General features: G+C 40.7%; 1 protein-coding gene across 7 annotated transcripts in view; it reads left to right on the forward strand.

The window, feature by feature from the left end:
* ELMO1 (engulfment and cell motility 1) overlaps positions 1 to 15410 on the forward strand; it is a 569414-nt gene extending 554004 nt beyond the window's left edge. For 6 of the 7 annotated variants that reach the window (XM_073549985.1, XM_073549983.1, XM_073549982.1 and 3 more), the window contains 3 exons: positions 5221 to 5303; positions 11086 to 11163; positions 12201 to 15410. In XM_073549985.1, coding sequence (XP_073406086.1) covers positions 5221 to 5303; positions 11086 to 11163; positions 12201 to 12401 — 362 coding nt within the window. In that variant the 3' untranslated portion in view covers positions 12402 to 15410. The remainder of the gene's footprint in view (positions 1 to 5220; positions 5304 to 11085; positions 11164 to 12200) is intronic. The other variant, XM_073549986.1, reaches the window with a different exon arrangement.
* The last annotated feature ends 7500 nt before the right edge of the window (positions 15411 to 22910 follow it).

Raw genomic sequence — 22910 nt, forward strand, 5'->3', positions numbered from 1 at the left:
TATCCCCAGCTGTGCAGTAGTGTTAATCCCCCCCAGGTTTTTAAGCAGCTGCAACTTTTTCATCTTTATCCTACGTATTTTTCTCCTCCAGACCAAATCCATGAAAATATTGTGCATCTTTCTAAACCGGTATTTAGGAATACAAGTAGGTGAATTATGTAGTACAGAAAAAATGTTGATTTTAACAAGGTTTGTCCAACCCAGAGCCAATAATGGTAATTTCTCCAAAGCGCTCACTTTGTCTTGCTCTAGTTATCAGTGGACAAAGATTCAAAGGGATATAGTATTTGGTGAAAATTCTAAGATATTTGAATTTTGAAACTATTGGAATCAGTGGTGTAGCTACAAAGATATTGGCCCCAGTGCAAACTTTCAAATGGGGCCCCCATACCAAAATATTTTCCACCCAAATTCACATTTTCCCTATTCATTTCGCACACTATAGCTTTTTTGCAATGTTGTATAGTCTGACCTCAGTGGCGTAACTAGAGTATGATGGACCCCGATGCAAGATCTAGACTGGGCCCCCTGCCATCCTGAATAATAAATTATGCACTCTCCATCCTGGTATATATGTGCCTTATCCTGACCCCATTCTGGTATATACACTCACTGGCCACTTTATTAGGTACACCTGTCCAACTGTGTGTTAAGACTTAATTTCTAATCAGCCAATCACATGGCGGCAACTCAGTGCATTTAGGCATGTAGACATGGTCAAGACAATCTCCTGCAGTTCAAACCGAGCATCAGTATGGGGAAGAAAGGTGATTTGAGTGCCTTTGAACGTGGCATGATTGTTGGTGCCAGAAGGGCTGGTCTGAGTATTTCAGAAACTGCTGATCTACTGGGATTTTCACGCACAACCATCTCTAGGGTTTACAGAGAATGGTCCGAAAAAGAAAAAAAATCCAGTGAGCGGCAGTTCTGTGGCCGGAAATGCCTTGTTGATGCCAGAGGTCAGAGGAGAATGGGCAGACTGGTTCGAGCTGATAGAAAGGCAACAGTGACTCAAATTGCCACCCGTTACAACCAAGGTAGGCAGAAGAGCATCTCTGAACGCACAGTGCGTCGAACTTTGAGGCAGATGGGCTACAGCAGCAGAAGACCACACCGGGTACCACTCCTCTCAGCTAAGAACAGGAAACTGAGGCTACAATTTGCACAAGCTCATCGAAATTGGACAGTAGAAGATTGGAAAAACGTTGCCTGGTCTGATGAGTCTCGATTTCTGCTGCGACATTCGGATGGTAGGGTCAGAATTTGGCGTAAACAACATGAAAGCATGGATCCATCCTGCCTTGTATCAACGGTTCAGGCTGGTGGTGGTGGTGTCATGGTGTGGGGAATTTTTTCTTGGCACTCTTTGGGCCCCTTGGTACCAATTGAGCATCGTTGCAATGCCACAGCCTACCTGAGTATTGTTGCTGACCATGTCCATCCCTTTATGACCACAATGTACCCAACATCTGATGGCTACTTTCAGCAGGATAATGCGCCATGTCATAAAGCTCGAATCATCTCAGATTGGTTTCTTGAACATGACAATGAGTTCACTGTACTCAAATGGCCTCCTCAGTCACCAGATCTCAATCCAATAGAGCATCTTTGGGATGTGGTGGAACGGGAGATTCGCATCAGGGATGTGCAGCCGACAAATCTGCGCCAACTGTGTGATGCCATCATGTCAATATGGTCCAAAATCTCTGAGGAATGCTTCCAGCACCTTGTTGAATCTCTGCCACGAAGAATTGAGGCAGTTCTGAAGGCAAAAGGGGGTCCAACCCGTTACTAGCATGGTGTACCTAATAAAGTGGCCAGTGAGTGTATATTGCCCATTCTGTTATATGTCCCTTATCCGGTGCCCCATCCTGGTATACAGGTGCATCTCACAAAATTAGAATATCATCAAAAAGTTGATTTATTTCAGTTCTTCAATACAAAAAGTCAAAATCATATATTAGATAGTCATTACAAACAGAGTGATGTATTTCAATTGTTTATTTCTGTTAATGTTGATGATTATGGCTTCCAACCAATGAAAACCCAAAAGCCATTATCTCAGTAAACACCAGCTTGAAAAAAAGATTTTAAAATCCGAAATGTTGACCTAGTGAAATATATTTTCAGTAAATGCACTCAATACTTGGTCGGGGCTCCTTTTACATTAATTATTGCATCAATGTGGCACGACATGGAGGTGATCAGCCTGTGGAACTGCTGAGGTGTTATGGAAGCCCAGGTTGCTTTGATAGCAGCCTTCAGCTCGTCTGCATTGTTGGGTCTAGTGTCTCTCAGCTTCTTCTTGACAATACCCCATAGATTTTCTATGGGGTTAAGGTCAGGCGAGTTTGCTGACCAATCAAGTAGAGTGATACTGTTGTTTTTAAACCAGGTATTGGTACTTTTGGCAGTGTGGACAGGTGCCAAGTCCTGCTGGAGAATGACATTTCCATCTTCAATAAGCTTCTCGGCAGAGGGAAGCATGAAATGCTCTAAAATTTCCAGGTAGACGGCTGCTCTGATTTTGGTCTTGATAAAACACAGTGGTCTTGATAAAACACAGCTCTATATAGTAGCATAACCCATTTAATGAAGTTAGGGCCAAACCCCATTTTCTTAGTGTATGAAGAAACCATTAGCGGCGTCTAAGGATACAATAGCATTTTCCTTAGGGTCCAAGTGTGCCTCTTGCAGATTTATGTTTATACAGTCATATGTTAAAGTTTGGGCACCCCTATTAATGTTAACCTTTTTTCTTTATAACAATTTTGGTTTTTGCAACAGCTATTTCAGTTTCATATATCTAATAACTGATGGACTCAGCACAATAAACCTCATTTGAATCCAGAAATATAACTAACAGAAAATGTGCAATCTGCATTTAAACAAAATTTGACCGGTGCAAAAGTATGGGCACCCTTATCATTTTCTTGATTTGAACACTCCTAACTACTTTTTACTGACTTCCTGAAGCACTAAATTGGTTTTGTAATCTCATTGAGCTTTGAACTTCATAGCCAGGTGTATCAAATCATGAGAAAAGGTATTTAAGGTGGCCACTTGCAAGTAGTTCTCCTATTTGATTCTCCTATGAAGAGTGGCATCATGGGCTCCTCAAAACAACTCTCAAATGATTTGAAAGCAAAGATTATTCAACATAGCTTTTCAGGGGAAGGATACAAAAAGTTGTCTCAGAGATTTAACCTGTCAGTTTCCACTGTGAGGAACATAGTAAGGAAATGAAAGAACACAGGTACAGTTCTTGTTAAACCCAGAAGTGGCAGGCCAAGAAAAATTTCAGAAAGGCAGAGAAGAATGGTGAGAACAGTCAAGGACAATCCACAGACCACCTCCAAAGACCTGCAGCATCATCTTGCTGCAGATGGTGTCACTGTGCATCGGTCAACAATACAGCGCACTTTGCACAAGGAGAAGCTGTATGGGAGAGTGATGCGAAAGAAGCTGTTTCTGCAAGCACGGCACAAACAGAGTCGCCTGAGGTATGCAAAACCACATTTGGACAAGCCAGTTACATTTTGGAAGAAGGTCCTGTGGACTGATGAAACAAAGATTGAGTTGTTTGGTCATACAAAAAGGCGTTATGCATGGAGGCTAAAAAACACAGCATTCCAAGAAAAACACTTGCTACCCACAGTAAAATTTGGTGGAGGTTCCATCATGCTTTGGGGCTGTATGGCCAATGCCGGCACCGGGAATCTCGTTAAAGTTGAAGGTCGCATGGATTCAACTCAGTATCAGCAGATTCTTGACAATAATGTGCAAGAATCAGTGACGAAGTTGAAGTTACACAGGGGATGGATATTTCAGCAAGACAATGATCCAAAACACCGCTCCAAATCTACTCAGGCATTCATGCAGAGGAACAATTGCAATGTTCTGGAATGGCCATCCCAGTCCCCAGACCTAAATATCATTGAACATCTGTGGGATGATTTGAAGCAGGCTGTCCATGCTCGGCAACCATCAAACTTAACTGAACTGGAATTGTTTTGTAAACAGGAATAGTCACAAATACCTTCATCCAGGATCCAGGAACTCATTAATAGCTACAGGAAGCCACTAGAGGCTGTTATTTTTGCAAAAGGAGGATCTACGAAATATTAATGTCACTTTTATGTTGATGTGCTCATACTTTTGCAGCTGTCAAATTTTGTTTAAATGCAGCTTGCACATTTTCTGTTAGTACAATAAACCTCATTTGAATCCAGAAATATAACTGAGTCCATCAGTTATTAGATATATGAAACTGAAATAGCTGTTGCAAAAACCAAAATTGTTATAAAGAAAAAAGGTTAACATTAATAGGGGTGCCCAAACTTTTGCATATGACTGTAGCAGTTGATTTAGAGGATGTAAACCCTGCTTGGTGAGGATGAATTACTGATTGTATCACTGTGGTCAGACGGAAGGGAGAAGTTTGTCCACTATTTTAACATGTGATGTCAACAATGATATCGGCTTGTACAAATCGGGTAACTCTTTACCTTCCCTTTGGGCAGAAAAACAATTACAGCTTCATAAAGTGAGTTTGGGAGTGTCCCAAATAAAAAAGGTATTATTATTCATTTCCAAATATTGTGGCAATAATACTTTTTCAAAATATTGCTATTGTAAGGTCATCTACCCCAGGAGTCTTGTCATTAGACATTTTCCCTCACTGCATGCCCGCTAGACCACTCTTTCAGGGACTGTCTTTACTTTTCCAAATTTTTAAACTTCCTAACATCTGTTCCTCCTAAAGTATGTGCATATAAGAATACTGAATATTTTGCAATAAATTACTGGCTAGCACTAATAACTTACAGCATGTATAGTTCAGAGCTGCATTCACAATTCTGGAGTTGAAACCATTTCCTGCTGTTGAATTACGGTAAATTAGTTTCCCATCTGAATTTTAAATGCAAATAAATAAATATAATTTGACATATATACAACCTTTCCTCTGGCTTGGTACAGAAAAATGACTAGCAGAGGCTGTATTAAAAATACTGACTGTATCGTTTTTCTGACCGGTTGAGGATTCCAGACTGGTGCGCAAAGTGCTCAACCTTTCTTTCAGTTTTGCCGAGCACAGGCATAAAGCTGACACAACTGATATTTGTGTACATTCCATAAGTGACAGTGCCCAACAAACTACCCATGAATCTTTATATGTTTTTTTTATAGTGGTATCCTGTTTTTCTTTTTTACCTGCAGTGCCTGTAGCAGACATTAAAGCAATATTGACTGGTAAGGACTGTCCTCACATGAAGGAGAAAGGAGCCCTCAAGCAAAATAAGGTGAGATGTCTCAAAACCATATGGATCTTATATTCATATATTCTCATGCCTACCTATAGTTATTAATTATAGCTCCCTGTGTCTTTCCAGTGGCACAATTTATGTCACAGTGTTAAGTAAGTCTATAATTAAAAGATGACCTGTATAGTTGCCTTGAAGCTTTCATAGTCAGATAGTTATATAGTGAGCCTCTGAAGTATTAGGATTAATGGCTAATGGAAAAAGTGCCTTTTCATGTATAACCAATCACTTGCTATATGGTTGCAAAACTAACACATCTAGATAAGAATGAAATTGGTTTACCTTGTTAAGAATCAAGTATCATTTGTACTAGCATATGTGTTATAGATGTAGACTGTCTGGCTTTGGTTAAAATGGATCTCTATCGGCGTGCTAGTAGACACAGAGGAACCACCATTTTGGACTTCAAGACTTAATAGGCCAGTGTACAGTTAGGGGTTTAGGATCCCCATACACATTTGAGAAAAGTTGGCCAAACCTGCTGATTTCAGTGGGACTGTCCTACGATCTGTGGTGTATAGGGCCCTCCACTTCTTCCTTGACAGTTTGAAAACACACAGACTATGGCCAAGCATTTTTGTGTGTGCGTGAATGTGGAGAAATAGCTGTCTGGTCAACAGATATCTAAAGTCTAGTCACCTTCAGTCAAACACACGAGTCTACAGATCCACAAAATCTTATTCTCCATTCAATCTGATATTCACGGCATCCATCACAATTTCTTTATTCCTGTACAACATTTCACTAGCAGTATTATTTCTGCTCGCAATAAATATGAGATACATCAGGGTTCAGTTAATGAAGCCCATAAGATTTTCCAGAGTGAGGTGAACGGTTTGAGAACTGTGCTCATCAAATTCTTCTTTTGTGGAATGTATGTGCGTTTTTATGTTTTAATTGTCCTTTATAATTAATAGTGCACATAAAAATAAGAGAATTTGTAATATATCTTATGAGTCAGATCTTCTTCTGTCTGCTCCTGGACTGATCATTCATTCTCAAAATTCTAAATTCATAAGTAAAAACTGTCTTGAGTGAATACAGATTTTCCCATTACTGAGATAGGAGATGACCATTGCTGCTCATAACATTCGATGGAGAGGAGGGAGAAGCCAGAAGCAGACCCTTCTGCTGCATGTTCATCTGAAACAACAGTTACACGTTAAATCTCTTTTACAAGGTTTAACCCCTTCACCCCAAAGCTTGTTTTCACCTTCCTGACCTGGCCAATTTTTACAATTCTGACCACTTTCACTTTATTATGTCATAACTCTAGAATGCTTCAACGGATCCTGCTGATTCTGAGACTGTTTTCTTGTGACATATTTTACTTCATGAGAGTCGTAAAATTTCTTTGATATGACTTGCATTTATTTGTTTAAAAAAATGGAAATTTGTCGAAAATTTTGAAAATTTTACAATTTTCAAACTTTTATTTTATGCCCTTAAATCAGTCATATCACACAAAATAGTTAATAGATAACATTTCCCACATGTCTACATTACCGCAGCGCAATTTTGGAAACAATTTTTTTGTTAGGAAGTTATAATTGTTAAAAGTTGACCAGTGATTTCTCATTTTTACAATAAAATTTGCAAAACCAACTTTAGGCGCCACCTCACATTTGAAGTGACTTTGAGGGGCCTATATGACAGAAAATACACAAAAATGACACCATTCTAAAAATTGCACCCCTCAAGGTACTCAAAACCACATTCAAGAAGTTTATTAGCCCTTCAGAAAAAAACAAACATTTACTTTTCTTTCACAAAAATGTTTCTTTAGACCTAATTTTTTTTACTTTCACAAGTGTAACAGGAGAAAATAGATTATACGTTTTGTTGTGCAATTTCTCCTGAGCATACCGATACCCCATATGTGGGGGAATACTACTGTTTGAGCACTCGGCAGGGCTCGGAAGGGAAGTAGTGACGTTCTGGAATGCAGACTTTGATGGAATGGTCTGCGGGTGTCATGTTGCCTTTGGAGAGCCCTTGATGTACCTAAACTGTGGAAACCCACCACAAGTGACCCCATTTTGGAAACTAGGACCCCCAAGGAACTTATGTAGATGTGTGGTGAGCACTTTGAACCCCCAAGTGCTTCACAGAAGTTTATAACGCCCTGGCGTGAAAAGAAAAAAATCATATTTTTTCCACAAACATGATCTTTTAGTCCCCAATTTTTTTCATTTTCCCAAGGGTAACAGGAGAAATTGGACCCCAGTAAAATTTACTGTAATAATTAACAGATGCCATGTAGCATTTGGAGAGCCCCTGATGTGCCTAAACAGTGGAAACCTCCCACAAGTGACACTATTTTGGAAACTAGACCCCTTGGGGAACTTATCAACTTGAACCCCCAGGTGCTTCACAGAAATTTATAACGTTAAGCCGTGAAAAAAAAATCTGATTTTTCCCAGATAGAAAAGATTTATCGCCTAGTTTTGTATTTTCATAGGGTAACAAGAGAAATTGCTCCATACAATTTGATGATCAATTTCTCCTGAGTGTGCAGATACCCAATATGTGGAGGAATACTACTGTTCTGGGCACACAGCAGGGCTTGGAAGGGAAGGAGCGCTATTTAACTTTTTGAATGTAAAATATGCTGGAATAATTAGCAGATGCCATGTCATGTTTGGAGAGCCCCTGATGTGCCTAAACAGCGGAAACCCCCCATAAGTGACACCATTTTGCAAACTTAGACCCCTTAGGGAACTTATCTAGAAGTGTATTGAGCACCTTGAACCCACAGGTGCTTCACAGTAGTTTACAACGTAGAGCCATGGAAATAAAAAAAAAATCTAATTTTTCCCAAAAAAAATTTTTTAATTCCGTATTTTGCATTTTCATAAGGGTATCAGGTGAAATTGCTCCATACAATTTGTTGTGCAATTTCTCCTGAGTGCGCAGCTACCCCATATGTGGGGGAATACTACTGCAGGTGCACGGCAGGGCTTGGAAGGGAAGAGGCGCCATTTGACTTTTTGAATATAAAATGTACTAATTAACGGATGCCATGTAATGTTTGGAGAGCCCCGGATGTGCCTAAACAGTGGAAACCTCCTCAAGTGACCACATTTTAGAAATTATAACCCTTTGAGAATTTATCTCCATAGGTGTTTTCCAGAAACAAGCAGCAGAGTTGCGGAGTGAAAATTTCAAACTGCCGTTACAGTGACCAGTATGGTGTAGTGATCACTACGTTATGCCCAGCTCATGCTTCTGGAGACAAGCACCTGTAAATTAGGCGGACTGTCGTCACTACAGAAATGCCAAACATGTGGGCGCTAAATGTTGTTCAGGCACACTGGGGCTCAGAAGGGAGGGGGCATTTGGCTTTGGGAGGGGAGAATTTGCTGAATTTCTTTTGGGGAGCGTGAAGCCATTTAGCTTTTCCAGAGCCTTTGTGCTACCAGTAAGGTTGGAAGCCCCCTATATTTCCGTTAACAAATGACGGACCTGAGTGGGGACTTTCTTTTTTGTGGATGAAGTTGAAGCTTTTATTGGGAACATTTTACATAACGTTAGGGATCCGATTTATCTGTCGCTCTACGCTGAGCACTTTGGTGTTTCCATCTAAATCTCTGATTGACATAACAGATGAAACCCCCAATGGATCCATTCACTATAATGAAGCAGCAGAGTTAGGGCAGAGTCACACTGGCGAATATTTCGTCCGAGAATCGGATCATAAAACTCGCACTGGCTGTCTGCTCTCTTGAACTGAGCTTGACAGCTGCATAGTAATCCATCATGCTGTCATTCTCAGGTCAGGAGAGGTGCCGGCCAGTCCGTGCTATGCGATGCGGTTATCGCAGGAGAAATTCGGCAGTGTGACTCCAGCCTTACTCTGGATGCCGTCTGAGCTTTGTTCAGCGGTGTCCTTTGCAGAAGCGCCCAAACTGTGTCCGATGGCACTTTTATGCATTCCTAAAAAGACGGACACCGCCGGATCACAGGTCCTATGGCATCCACAGTGCCTCCATCTGCCTCTTTATAGGGAATCTTCCGCCAGGGGTTCTGTCTGAATCACGTATTTCAGAGATTTACACAGAAACCCCAGTATAAGTGCTCAGCCCAGAGCACAGGATAAATGTGCACCAAGCCTTACTGCAATCTTTGGGAGGCCAAATGAAAAAATCAACAGCATGTTAAGAATTTGTTTTATTTATTTTTTACCCCATTCCTCGTGCTGTATAAGTGACTAGGCGACTTTATTCTTTGGGTCGGTGCTTTTACAGTGATACCAGATTTATATCTGGTTTTTATGTTTGGCAGCTGTCACACACTAAAACACGCTTTTTATTGCAAAAAGCATCACCATATTTTGAGAGCTATAATTTTTACATATTTCGTCCGACAGAGTCATGTGAGGGTTTGTTTTTTGCAGGACGAGCTGACGTTTTTATTGGTACCATCTTCGGGCAAATGACTTTTTTGCTCGCTTTCTATTCTAATTTTCGGGGGACAGAATGATCAAAAACCAGCAATTCAGAAATTGCTTTTTGTTTTGTTTTTTTATACCATTCCGTGTGTGGTAGAAAAGACCGCTTTAGTCTTCAGGTAAGTATGATTGCAACGATACCTCATTATATCTTTTTTTTCATGTTTTGACGCTTTTACACAATAAAAACTTTTTATAGAAAAAAATATTATTTTTGCATTGATTTATTCTGAGAGCTATAACTTTATTTTTTTTGCTGCTGGATCTGCATGGCAGCTTGTTTTTTGCGGGACGATGACATTTTCAGCTGTACCATTTTTATTTACATCTTTCTTTTTGATTGCGTTTTATTGGACTATTTGTTTTTCGGTATGATGATAAAGCATTGTTTTTTACCTCGTTTTTTTAGTGTTCACTGAAGTGGTTAACTAGTGGGATAGTTTTATAGAGTGGGTCTTCATGGAAGCGGCGATACCAAATATGTGTACCTTTTATAGATTTTTTTTTTATTTACATAAATGTATTTATTGGAAAAATATATTTTTTTATTTAGGAATTTCTTACAAAATATTTTTGCACAGTCTAATATTTTTTTTTTACTTTTTTTACATTGTTCCAGTATGGGACATCACTATATAATGTCAGATTGCTCATCTGACACGTTCCACTGCTTTGTATCAGATTAGCGATATTATAGGCAGGGAATGAGGCATGCCAGCACCTGCTCTTAGCGGGCGCTTACAAGCCACCTCCCTGCAGGACCCAGAAGAACTCATTGGCCATCTTGGTTCCAGGGGTCTCCATGGAGACCATCAGGCTTTCGTGATCGCATCGCAATGTCCCGATGGAAGCGCGCAGGGAGCCCCCTTTGTGCGCGATGCTTCTCTATATCGCTGTCACTACTGACAGCGGCATCAGAGGAGTTAAATGCCCATGATCGGCATGCTAGCACCGATCATGGGCATTGCTGCAGGGGTGTCAGCTGTCACATACAGCTGACACCTGCATCCGATCGCCGCAGCACTCAGCGTGAGGCCGCGCGATCGTTCCGCCGTAGCTATACTACTCTTTGCGGGAATGCAGCTCCCTCAGAGCAGTATATGTATGGCGCATGTTGGGAAGGGGTTAAAAGAGACCGGAGAACATTGAAAAGTGGCACTATCTCTGGAAAGTATGGTGCTTTGCTGATAAATGATATGGGATTTGTAGGAAATAATATACTGTATGAATCCTAGTAGCATCAGATATGATTCAAGTGTCTACGTTTTTGTTTCTTTTCACATATTAATTTTTGCACTGTTCTTCCTTTAGGAGGTGCTTGAGTTGGCTTTTTCAATCATGTATGATTCCAACTGCCAATTAAATTTCATTGCCCCTGATAAACATGAGGTAAGTGGATGTCAAATACATAAGCTGATAATAACTTGTAAACATGCTATGTATTTAGTTAGATTTCAGCCACTGAATTGCCTATGCAAATTGATTTTGTATAAATAGACAAGAAATATTGTTCATTTTGGAGGTTTCGAATTTCTGTACTGTCAATGGCTACTACATTAGAGAATTCTATTTCTGCTTCTTTGACAGGAGGTTATATAATTTATTCACTACACTGTCAGTAAAATGTTTTATCACAGTCCCTTGTGACAACACTGCTTCAGTGTATGACCCCTCGTTCATGGCTCTTCCATAATGCATCTCCCTGGGGTACACAGCTCTTAAATTCTGCCTTTCTTATCTGTGGTGCAGATAATCAGTGCCATGGTTAGGTTTTCAAATGGAAATCATCCAATATTAAGATTGTAGGCCATAGCTTAGAGCTGATATGTTATGATCAGGTGAAAAGAAGTGCTGATTTCAATGGTTAAAATATTGCTTTTGCAGTACTGATATTGTCAATTATTGAGTAAAATGCTACATTACGTTTACACCGGCTCAAGAGATTAGAACCCAATTTACTAGAGGTCAAAGCTGAGGCCAGATGGTGTTAACAGAATACTATGATATGCCTGCCTTAGAGCTCTGAAGTCGAGAAATATACTATGTGGCATTGTTTTTCGAGAATTTTCACCTAGACATGAAATTATCCATATATTAGTAACTAAGAAGTTCTGACATTTTTCTTTTAGTAAAAACTGACAACATAGAGTTCAGACATATTGTTCTACTTAATTTGAGTTATGTTCTCATATAGTTTAAATTTAGTTTACATAATTTGTGTACTATGTACCTCTTTAGCTGTCCATAGTTCTGGTAAAAGCAAAATATTGCGTCCATTGGAGCAATGACCTCTGTTGGTGGCCCCAACTCCCTCCTATAGGCAGTCAGGACAGCTGGAGACCCACTGGTTGGAAACTATTGATGAATGGATAATTGAACATTCCCTATTGCCATTACTTATCCATTAAATTTTTATTTCTTCACAGTATTGTATTTGGACAGATGGACTTAATGCATTACTTGGAAAAGACATGATCAGTGACCAAACACGGAACGATATGGACACGTTGCTTAGCATGGAAATAAAGCTTCGCCTCTTAGACCTGGAAAATATTCAGATTCCTGATGTACCACCTCCTATTCCAAAGGAACCTAGCAACTATGATTTTGTTTATGACTGCAACTGAGAATAATGGCCTGGAACTCATATTGAAACTGGAATTACTGGAAATGTGGACTGAAATGCAATATATTTCACTATTTTGTCTCCGAATTTCACTTAAGACATTCCCAAACTTCACTAAAATATGAGGCCATTGTACTACTGGGTATATTATTCAAGTTGACTTAGTTTTCACATAATAAGAGGCCATGCCATGAAAGCTCTTGGAACAACATGTCCATATTTCTAATGCTTTAAATAACACAAGGACTATAATCCACCACCAGGGTGTGGTGCCCTCAGCTTTATGTTCTGGAGCTCTAGAATGAACAGACATTGTTGTAGATGCTGCTTCTCATTCTGATCAGAGATACAGGAGGCACTAATGAAGGCTACTGATGTTCTGAACACCGCTTTGAAGCATTGCAATTTTTTTTCTTTGCTATCTCTCTCGCTAGTTAAGTAGATATCTAGTTGGATTACTTTAGCAGTAGTCAAATGTCCAGCTTGACCTTAGCGAGTGCAGCCACTGTGTCACAGAGAAAATCTTCCCTTTGGAAAGTTATGACTTCAAGTCATAGATGGCTAAAATATTCCAAGATGTCTGGTGTGTATATTTTAAATTGTAGGCTTGTTCTCTGAAATGGGCCAATGTGTTTAGAGCACACTGTTACAACATAGCAAAAAATGTTATAGTATGAAATCCCTCTTAGACTGTCCTATATGTTTACTCAATGCATTTATTAGCAAGAGATCCTGATAATCGATATACAGCAGTGGAGGCGTCACGCACAGGTCAGTACAGTTGTGTGGTCCACGGGTGGCAATATCTGACACCATCAGTAAGAATTCTGTTCACATATGTTAGCCACAGTCGGCATTATCCACAGTATTTGAGCGTTTTATAGTGTTATACAATTAGCTTTAATTTCATGACCATATCTTTCCATTTGTTTAAATACTAATTTGATAAAATATCAACTAACTGTAAAAATGATAGTGAAGATCACTGTGACTTTTTCTAAAACTCATCACATATCAATCAAGAACTTTAAATGATTTAAGTTTCATTTTTAGCACAAGAATTGTTGGTAGAGTTGAGCGACTTTGGTCGGATCGGGTTTCGTGAAACCCGAATGAAACAAAATAAGTTTCAGATGAAACTCGTCCGACTAGAGCAAAACAAAGTCGGAGTTTCGTCCGAAACCCGACCCCAATGCAAGACAATGGGAAATAAAAGTCGGACGAAACTCCGACTTTTTTTGCTCTAGTCGGACGAGTTTCATCTGAAACTTATTTTGTTTAATTCGGGTTTCACGAAACCCGATCCGACCAAAGTCGCTCAACTCTAATTGTTGGTTTTCTGTGCAGAATTGAAAATCCTCTACAATGTAGAAATGATGCCTAGTATTGGACTGTTTCTCCATTTACTTCAATGGGACAATTCTGCAATACCCTGGACCACAGCGAGACACCATGTTGTAGACAGTGAAGAGACTGCTGCAAACACCTGATTGGTCAGACTCCCACAAAAATAATATCTATGGCTTATCCTAATGATCAACCATCAATGTTCAAAATCCTGAAAACCCCTTTAAGGGCAAGCTGTCAAGTTTTAAATCTCGAGCATGCTCTTAAGGTGGTACACGTTTGTGCTGCAGATTTCACAACACAAATTGCGCCATGTGTTTGCCAACAAATATTCTGCCATGTGTAAACTCGGCCCTTACGGGGTTGTGTGTGAATAGAAAAAAGGTTTGTATTCCGTGGAAACAGCGCTACTTTCCTGTTATATGTGATATTCATGTCATTTCAATACTAAGCACTGCGAATGGATATACAGATGTAGCCTTTATCATCTAACACTCGAGAACAGTATCACAATGCAGGAAGTTAAAGGGAAGCTATCAGAAAATGACCTTTTGATTAATACAGGTTTTTGTGTTAAATGTATTCTTTAAACATTTTTGACATTTTTTTACATATCAAAATCTGTATTAAAAGTTAAAAAAAAATATTAATCTTGTAATTTTCACACTGACTATTGGGACTTTTTTTTTAGAGTTGAACTTCCTTTTGTTTCAGGAAATAACATACTGTCTGTACATAACCACAATGGTCAGATCTCATCCCAATCTTTTATATGGAAGTGTCTAATGAACCTGTACAAAGGTCATTGTGAATGGAGGTGGAGCAGGGTCACCGAAGACATGACCTATTGTGATTGGTGGATCCTATGTTATCAGTTGAAGAGATACCTGCCATTGTACTCCTGCAGGATTACTAATTTTGTTGTTTTTTTCTTAAACACAACTATTACATCTTCTGTGCACTATCCTGTCCTGCAGTGGAAAAAATAAAGATCATAATATGAAAAATTACATTTTTTTTGGAAATAGACATACAATATAAACCTGATTTAAACAGTGTAATTTTCTGATGAAAGCTTCCCTTTAACACTTAACACAACAAATGCCATTGATTAAGTGGCGCTGTTTATAGACAGACCTTTTTATTATCTCATACAACCCATTTACCGTAGCATTATGACGGATTGTTAGACAGTCACTTCAATATTCAGCAATATTGGTTGCTTGAAAATATCACATGATATTTTACATCAGGAAAAAAAAAATACATCAGGAAACTATTCCACATTTTTCCTAACCAAATAAAGATAAAAATGCATGGGATTTATAAATGGAAAAAGAGCTTGTCTGGATTAGGTGACCCTGGAATGTTTCCAAGGGTCACCTAATCCAGACAAGCTCTTTTTCCATTTATAAATCCCATGCATTTTTATCTTTATTTGGTTAGGAAAAATGTGGAATAGTTTCCTAATGTATTTTTTCCACTGCAGGACAGGATAGTGCACAGAAGATGTAATAGTTGTGTTTAGTGTGAAGAGTACAAGGTTCAAAGTTTATCTTCATGGATTTTTTATTTATTTAATATATACAAGAAATTTCAGCCAGTGACATGTGTACATATTTATCTCAATTCTTAATAAACTGTATGTGGCTTTTCCTCCGTTTCTATTGTCTGGTGAGTTCTTCTATTGTAAGGGACACACAGTTCGTGGGATGCAGTGAGTAACCAGAGACAGAAGAGGTTAACAAGGATTTACTGAACAATCAATAACAGGTAATACTCCACGTAGGGAGGTAAAGGCAATCAGCGAAAGAATATACAAAATAAAAGGGATACTTATCGGTTGCAATTCTGGCAAGGGGAAGGCTGGAAAATCTCCCGGCGGCGTCTCGAATGAACAAAGTCTCTGGCTCTGCTACGAAGAAACGAGTAACACTGCTGCCCCACAGTGCCGATGGATTCAGTCTTGCTTGGCTTGGGTGCGCTGGAACATGGAAACAGTCCTTTACGTGGATGCCCCAGAAATGGCTCCGGGCACGAGTCGTGAGCACGTGTGCAAGCCACAACAGCCCGCGGTCTCTTGGAGTAGTCTCTAAGCAGTTGATCCGGTATCTTGGGTAGAACAGGGGTATCCAACAGTGCGGGTACAGACGGTAACTTAATAGCGTCACGAGGAGTCTCAAGGTCAGCACACAGAGGTCTGGGAAAAGTGGAGTTGTCATTATAAGTAGCGGAGAGGGAGTCAACCATCTCCTGTCGCCTTCCCACCAAGTCTGCGCCGTTCCCGCACTCAGGTCTCCTTTTGTACCCCACGCCCCCTGCTGTCTGACAGAAAGGTCTCTCCCTTTCAGAGGAAATCTCTCCCGCCAACAGTGGTGACAGCCCCGATGGTTCCAGCCTTAAAGGGCACCGGTGACTCCGTCTTGACTCATCTTCTTACACCATTATACAGTGTACAAAGTATACAAATGTAAAGCAGTCGATCGTTTCACCTTGTAAAATGCTTCCAACTTTCATAGAGTGAAAAATCAAAGTAAACCGCGTTCTAGTACACAGAGCAGGGCTCACAGGAGCTCCAGGCAGTGATGATCTGGTGTTAAAACATTTATTGTATTGAAATAACAGCACACAGCCCGATAAGTGAGACATCCTTGAAATCTGTGTTTTAGGCTAGCTTCAGACTAGCGTTTTTGCGCACGGCGCCGCTAAGCCCCGCCCCCTGCCGCACCCCCTCCGGTCATCTCCGCCTAGTGTCGCACACCGCTGCATGCGATCTGCACACATCTTTAGTATAGGGTGTGCAGACCGTGCGCTGGCCGTGTACTAGTAGGATTCTGCGTGTGCTGCGCCCTTTTGAAGGTGCTCGGCATCAAAATGCAACATGGTGCGTTCGGCGCACCGTGAAAAGGGCGCAGCGCACACAAATCCTACTAGTGCACGGCCAGCGCACGGACTGCGTACCCTATGATAGGGTGATGTGCGACACTAGGCGGAGATGATCGGAGGGGCGGGGCTTAGCAGCGTCTTTCCCTGTGGGCAAAAACGCTAGTCTGAAGCTAGCCTTAGCCCCTACAGCATGCTGTCCATGGATTACATAGCAAAAACCTGCTGACATGTTCCCTTTAAAAAATAACCAGTGTTGTAATGCAAGGTGTGAATTGGATTTTTTTTTAGACATTTTTGAAAAGGTCAATAATAATTTTCTAGGAATCAAGACACAAACAGTCCTTTAAAAAAAATGACATTTTTTTTTAGAAGAGATTTATTTTAACAGCCAAACTAGGAAAATAGTTTCTGTTGCCAAGAGGATAAATCTAGTCTGAGTTTAGAAAAATTAAGCTGTATAATCAGCATTACTAAGTGCTATGGGGACCTGTTATATTTATTAAGTACGACAAAGTTTGCCATTTGCAAAAAAAAAAACCTTCAAGGGCTTAACCAAGTTATTGGACAATTTATTATTTAAAGCTTTGTGATTTACCACCAACCTTAGTGAGGCAGAGAAATGGCCAATTTCAGATGTCAATGTTTTTAGTCAGTATTTTGCTTCAGTATTTATAAACTGATATCCATGATTTGGTTTTGTCTTACAAATACTTATTACAAAATACTGTTTTGTGAAGAGAACCATGATCAGTATAAACTAGAGAAGGAATAAGAACTGTGTCCTATCCATTTAGTATTGCAATCAAATTCAATTCAAGTAGCCAGGGCTCCATGGACATCTAATATATAAAGCTCAAGTGTGTGTGTGTGTATGTATGTGTGTGTGTGTGTGTGTGTATGTGTGTGTGTGTGTGTATGTCCGGGATTGGCATCCGCACCGTCGCAGCTACAGCCATAAAATTTGGCACAGTCACACGTCTGGACCCCGAGAGCGTCCTAAGCTATGTTGTGAGGCGAAATTTTAACCCCGCGCGTTCCAATTCAAATAATTTTGCCCCTATCTACATACTGGGGAAAAAGTGTGTGCGCGTCAAGCCCCGCCCCACATGATGTCATAATGCCCCTATCTACATACTGGGGAAAAAGTGTGCGCGTGTCAAGCACCGCCCCTCATTATGATGACATAATGGTTGCCATGGCGACGCTGATGTCATCAAGCCCTGCCGCTCATTATGATGTCAAAATGGTTGACTATGGGATAGAGGATGTGTGATAGGTATATGGGCACTGGACTGTGGGATGGAGGGATATGTATGATGGGTATATGGGCACGGGCCTATGGGATGGTGGATATGTATGACGGGTATATGGGCACGGGCCTATGGGATGGTGGATATGTATGACGGGTATATGGGCACGGGCCTATGGGATGGTGATATGTATGACGGGTATATGGGCATGGGACTATGGGATGGAGGATGTGTGATGGGTGTATGGGCACTGGACTGTGGGATGGAGGATATGTATGACGGGTATATGGGCATGGGCCTATGGGATGGAGGATATGTATGATGGGTATATGGGCACGGGCCTATGGGATGGTAGATATGTATGACGGGTATATGGGCACGGGCCTATGAGATGGAGGATATGTATGACAGGTATATGGGCACGGGCCTATGGGATGGTGGATATGTATGACGGGTATATGGGCACAGGACTATGGGATGGAGGATGTGTGATGAGTATATGGGCACTGGACTATGGGAAGGAGGATATGTATGACGAGTATATGGGCACGGGACTATGGGATGGAGAATATATATGATGGGTATATGGGCACGGGACTATGGGATGGAGGATGTGTGATGGGTATATGGGCACTGGACTATGGGATGGAGGATATGTATGACGGGTATATGGGCACGGGACTATGGGATGGCGGATATGTATGATGGGTATATGGGCACGGGACTATGGGATGGAGGATATGTATGATGGGTATATGGGCATGGGACTATGGGATGAAGGATGTGTGATGGGTATATGGGCATGGAACTATGGGATGGAGAATATGTATGATGGGTATATGGGCATGGGACTATGGGATGGAGGATATGTATGATGGATATATGGGCACTGGCCTATGGGATGGTGGATATGTATGATGGGTATATGGGCACGGGACTATGGGATGGAGGATAATTATAATTTGTTATAACTAACCACAGTTTGTTACTATGCCCGGGCAGCGCCGGGCTCTTCAGCTAGTACTGTATATAATGTGTTAAGGGCACACTTACCTGGTGCCTCCAGTTCATCACTTGCTAGTTGCACACTTTTGTCTGTATTCAATTTAATGCCTTAGTGATAGAGCCAATTTCGTACTTAATGGCCAAGCCAATTTTTGCAATTCTGACCAGTGTCACTTTATGAAGTTATAACTCGTTATATCTCTAGAACGCTTCAACATATCCCACTAAGGCTAAGTGCACACATAGCAGAAAATTTGTGCTGAAAAACCTGACTCCCTTCCCAGAAACCGTGCGTTTTTTTCTGCACGTTTTCTGCACGATTTTTGCGCAGAAAACATGCGTTTTTTTTCCGCGCGTTTTCAAAACGCATAGAAATAGCCAGAAACGCAGAAAAATCAGCGAAATTAATTAACATGCTGCGTTTTTTACCGCGATGCGGTTTTTTGCGGTAAAAAAACATCAGTATGCACAAAAAGTGCAAAATGCATAGAAATTAATGGGAAGCTTATTTTTAGCGGTTTTATTGGAAAAAACGCTAAAAAAAGCTGTGTGTGAACACAGCCTGATTCTGAGATTGTTTTTTCGTGACATATTGTACTTCTTGTTAGTGGTAAAATTTCTTCAATATAACAGGCGTTTATTTATGAAAAAAACAGAAATCTGGCAACAATTTAGAAAATTTTGCAATTTTCAAACTTTTATTGTACCCTTAAATCACAGAGTGGTGTCACAAAATAGTTAATAAATAACATTTCCCACATGTCAACTTTACATCAGCTCAATTTTGGAAACAATTTTTTTTTTGCTAGAATGTTATATAAGGGTTAAAAGTTGACTGGCAATTTCTCATTTTTCCAACAAAATTTACAAAACCGTTTTTTTAGGGACCACCTCACATTTGAAGTGAGTTTGGGGGGTCAATATAACAGAAGATACCATTCTAAAAACTGCACCCTTCAAGGTGCGCAAAACCACATTCAAGAACTTTAACCCTTCAGGTGCTTCACAAGAACTAAAGAAATGTGGAAGGAAAAAAAATGAACATTTGACATTTTTCACAAAAAAATTTACTTTGGAACCAATTTTTTTTATTTTCACAAGGGTATCAGGAGAAAGTGGACCATAAAATTTGTTGTGTAATTTCTTCTGAGTACACCAATACCCTGTATGTGGGGGAAAGCCACTGTTTGGCGCTTGGCAGGGCTCAAAGGGAAGAAGCACCGCTTGCCTTTTTGTACGCAAAATTGGCTGGAATCAATGGTGGTGCCATGTCACGTTTGGGGAACCCTGATGTACCTAAACAGTGGAACCCCCCAATTCTAACTCCAACCCTAACTCCAGCACACCCCAAGCCCTTATCCTAACCGCAAACATAGCCCCAACACTCCCCTAACCCTAATCCCAACCCTAATCATAACCCTAACCACAACTCTAACCCCAACACACCCCTATTCCCAACCCTAACCATAACCCTAATCCCAACCATAAGCCTAACCCTAATACACCCATAGCCCTAATCCCAACCCTAACTTTAATCCCATCCACAACCCTAACCCTAGCCCAACCCTATTTTTAACTCAACCCTAACTTTAGCCCAACTCTAACCCTAATGGAAAAATGGAAATAAATACATTTTTAATTTTATTATTTTTACCTAACTAAGGGGGTGATAAAGGGGGGTTTGATTTACTTTTTGTTTTTGTTTGAAAACTGTGATAGGGTCTATTACAGTGATAAAGAAAAATAGGAAAAATTTCCTATTGTTGCCGGGTTGCTATCAGTTTGTCAAGAGTGGGAGAAGAGGGTTGCATTGGCAATCCAACACAATAGGCAGCACTTTGAACACATTTTATAAGTGGTCATAAACTTGTAAATAACTCATGAAAGAAGAAAGTTTTGTTAAAACCAAGCACACCATTGTGTGGACAGGTTCTTGTGATCCATAATCACCATGATTCGATGAACCGCCCCTTGCAAAAAAGTGCCTCCATTCTTCAAAAGCCAATTTTATGGCCAATAACTCCTGGTTACGAACATCACAATTCCTCTCCGCAGAAGAAAACTTCCTGGCGAAAAAGGCACATGGTCTTAAATTGGTCAAAGTAATGTGTCCCTGAGACAACATCACCCCCACTCCCACCTCCGATGCGTCCACCTCTGATGGATTGGGCTGAACCAATACAGGAGCAGACATAAAACACTTCTTTAATGTAATAAATGCTTCAACCGCCAGGGGTGTCCAGACTTTGAGATCAGCCCCCTTACGAGTGAGATTGTGAGTGGCTTGACCACCTGAGAAAACCCTTGATGAATTTTTGATAATAATTGGCGAAACCCAGAAAACGCTGCAGACCCTTGAGGTCTCTGGGCTGCACCCAATCAACAATGGCCTGTACCTTTTCGGGATCCATCCGAAACCCATTGGCAGAAAGGATGAGCCCCAGAAAGGAAAGCTCCTAGACCCCAAATGAACATTTCTCGGGTTTAGCGAACAGAGAATTTCCCCGTAATCTAAGACGACCAGCACGTAAATCACCAATGTAGGATTTGTTGTCAGGAGAGAAAATAAGGATATCATCCAGGTATACAACCGTAAAGCTCCCAACAAAATCAGAAAAAAATTTTCATGAAGTCCTCAAATTTTCAAACAGACCCTCGAAGGTAAGAAATGCCATTTTCCACTCATCCCTTTTTGAATGCGGATCAGGTTATATGCTCTCCTGAGATCAAGATTGGAAAACCACTAAGCCACAGAGAATTGGTTATAAAGATCTGGAATGAGTGGGAGAGGGTAGGTATTTCTCACCGTAATTTTATTTAGTTCCCGGAAATCGAGGCACAGGCGTAAACCACCATCTTAATTAGGAAATTAGGACCCCATTTAGCAATATCACAAAATCCCTAGTATAACAGGATAATGCCTCTGTAACCAGGGGAACCCCAACAACAGTCCCATGGAAGATTATTCATAACATAGCATGAAATTTGTTCTTGGTGCAAGGAACCCACCTTGAGGATGAATTCCTCAGAGACATAACATAGCATGAAATTTGTTCTTGGTGCAAGGAACCCACCTTGAGGATGAACTCATCAGAGACAAACTTAATAACATTTTGAGCCAAAGGTGTCTTATCAATGGCAATGATATGGATGGGAGTCTCAAGCCCAACTGTTCCTAACTTTAACTTGGTCACCAGACTAGAGTCAATGAAGTTCATGGAAGATCCACGTCCACAAATGCTGAAGTGGATGCGTAACAATCTCCATAATACAGTTCCACCTCAAAAAAAATCTTTTTTGAAATGATGAAAATGGTAGCTGAGAGTCTGGGTGACTTCCTCAACAATCACAGACTCAGAAGCTTGTTAATTGATGGACAAGAGGGGCAGTCCTTCCAATGTCTTGAATCTAAAAAAAAAAAAAAAAACAATTTCCCATCACGTCGTCGCTTCCTCTCCTTCTCCTTGAAGTTGGTGGCACCAACCTCCATGGTCTCCGTAAACGGCATCCCCTCAGACTTAGCAGGCAATATAGGAATCTCTCGCTGGATAACTCCTCTTTCCCATAATCTCCAGTCGATACGAATGGCCTGGGTCATGGCCTCCTCCAGGGAACTGGGTGGCGGATGAAGGGCTAGAGCATCCTTGAAATCATCCAAAAGTCCTCTCCTGAACTAACATCCCAAAGCCAAGTCATTCCAAGATACCCCAGTGGACTACCATCTAAACTCGGAACAATACTGTTCAGCAGTGAGTTTACTCTGGGAGAGACCCATGATCATGTCCTCTGCCACCCTGACTCGGTCTGGTTCATCAAAAATAAGCCCTAAGGCCTCAAAGATCCTATCCACAGACACACATTCAGGTGCAGTAGCAAGTAAAGAGAACGCCCACGATTGAGGTCCCTCCTAAAGTAAGGAAATAATTATCCCTACACGCTGACTCTCATCTCCAGAGGATCGGGGTATAAGAGAGAACAGCACCTTACAACTCTCCCTGAACGTATGCAACTTCTTATCTCCG

The sequence above is a fragment of the Dendrobates tinctorius genome, unplaced genomic scaffold, assembly GCF_039654945.1.
Source record: "Dendrobates tinctorius isolate UK_male_01 unplaced genomic scaffold, ASM3965494v1 ptg000162l, whole genome shotgun sequence".
Taxonomy (NCBI): domain Eukaryota; kingdom Metazoa; phylum Chordata; class Amphibia; order Anura; family Dendrobatidae; genus Dendrobates; species Dendrobates tinctorius.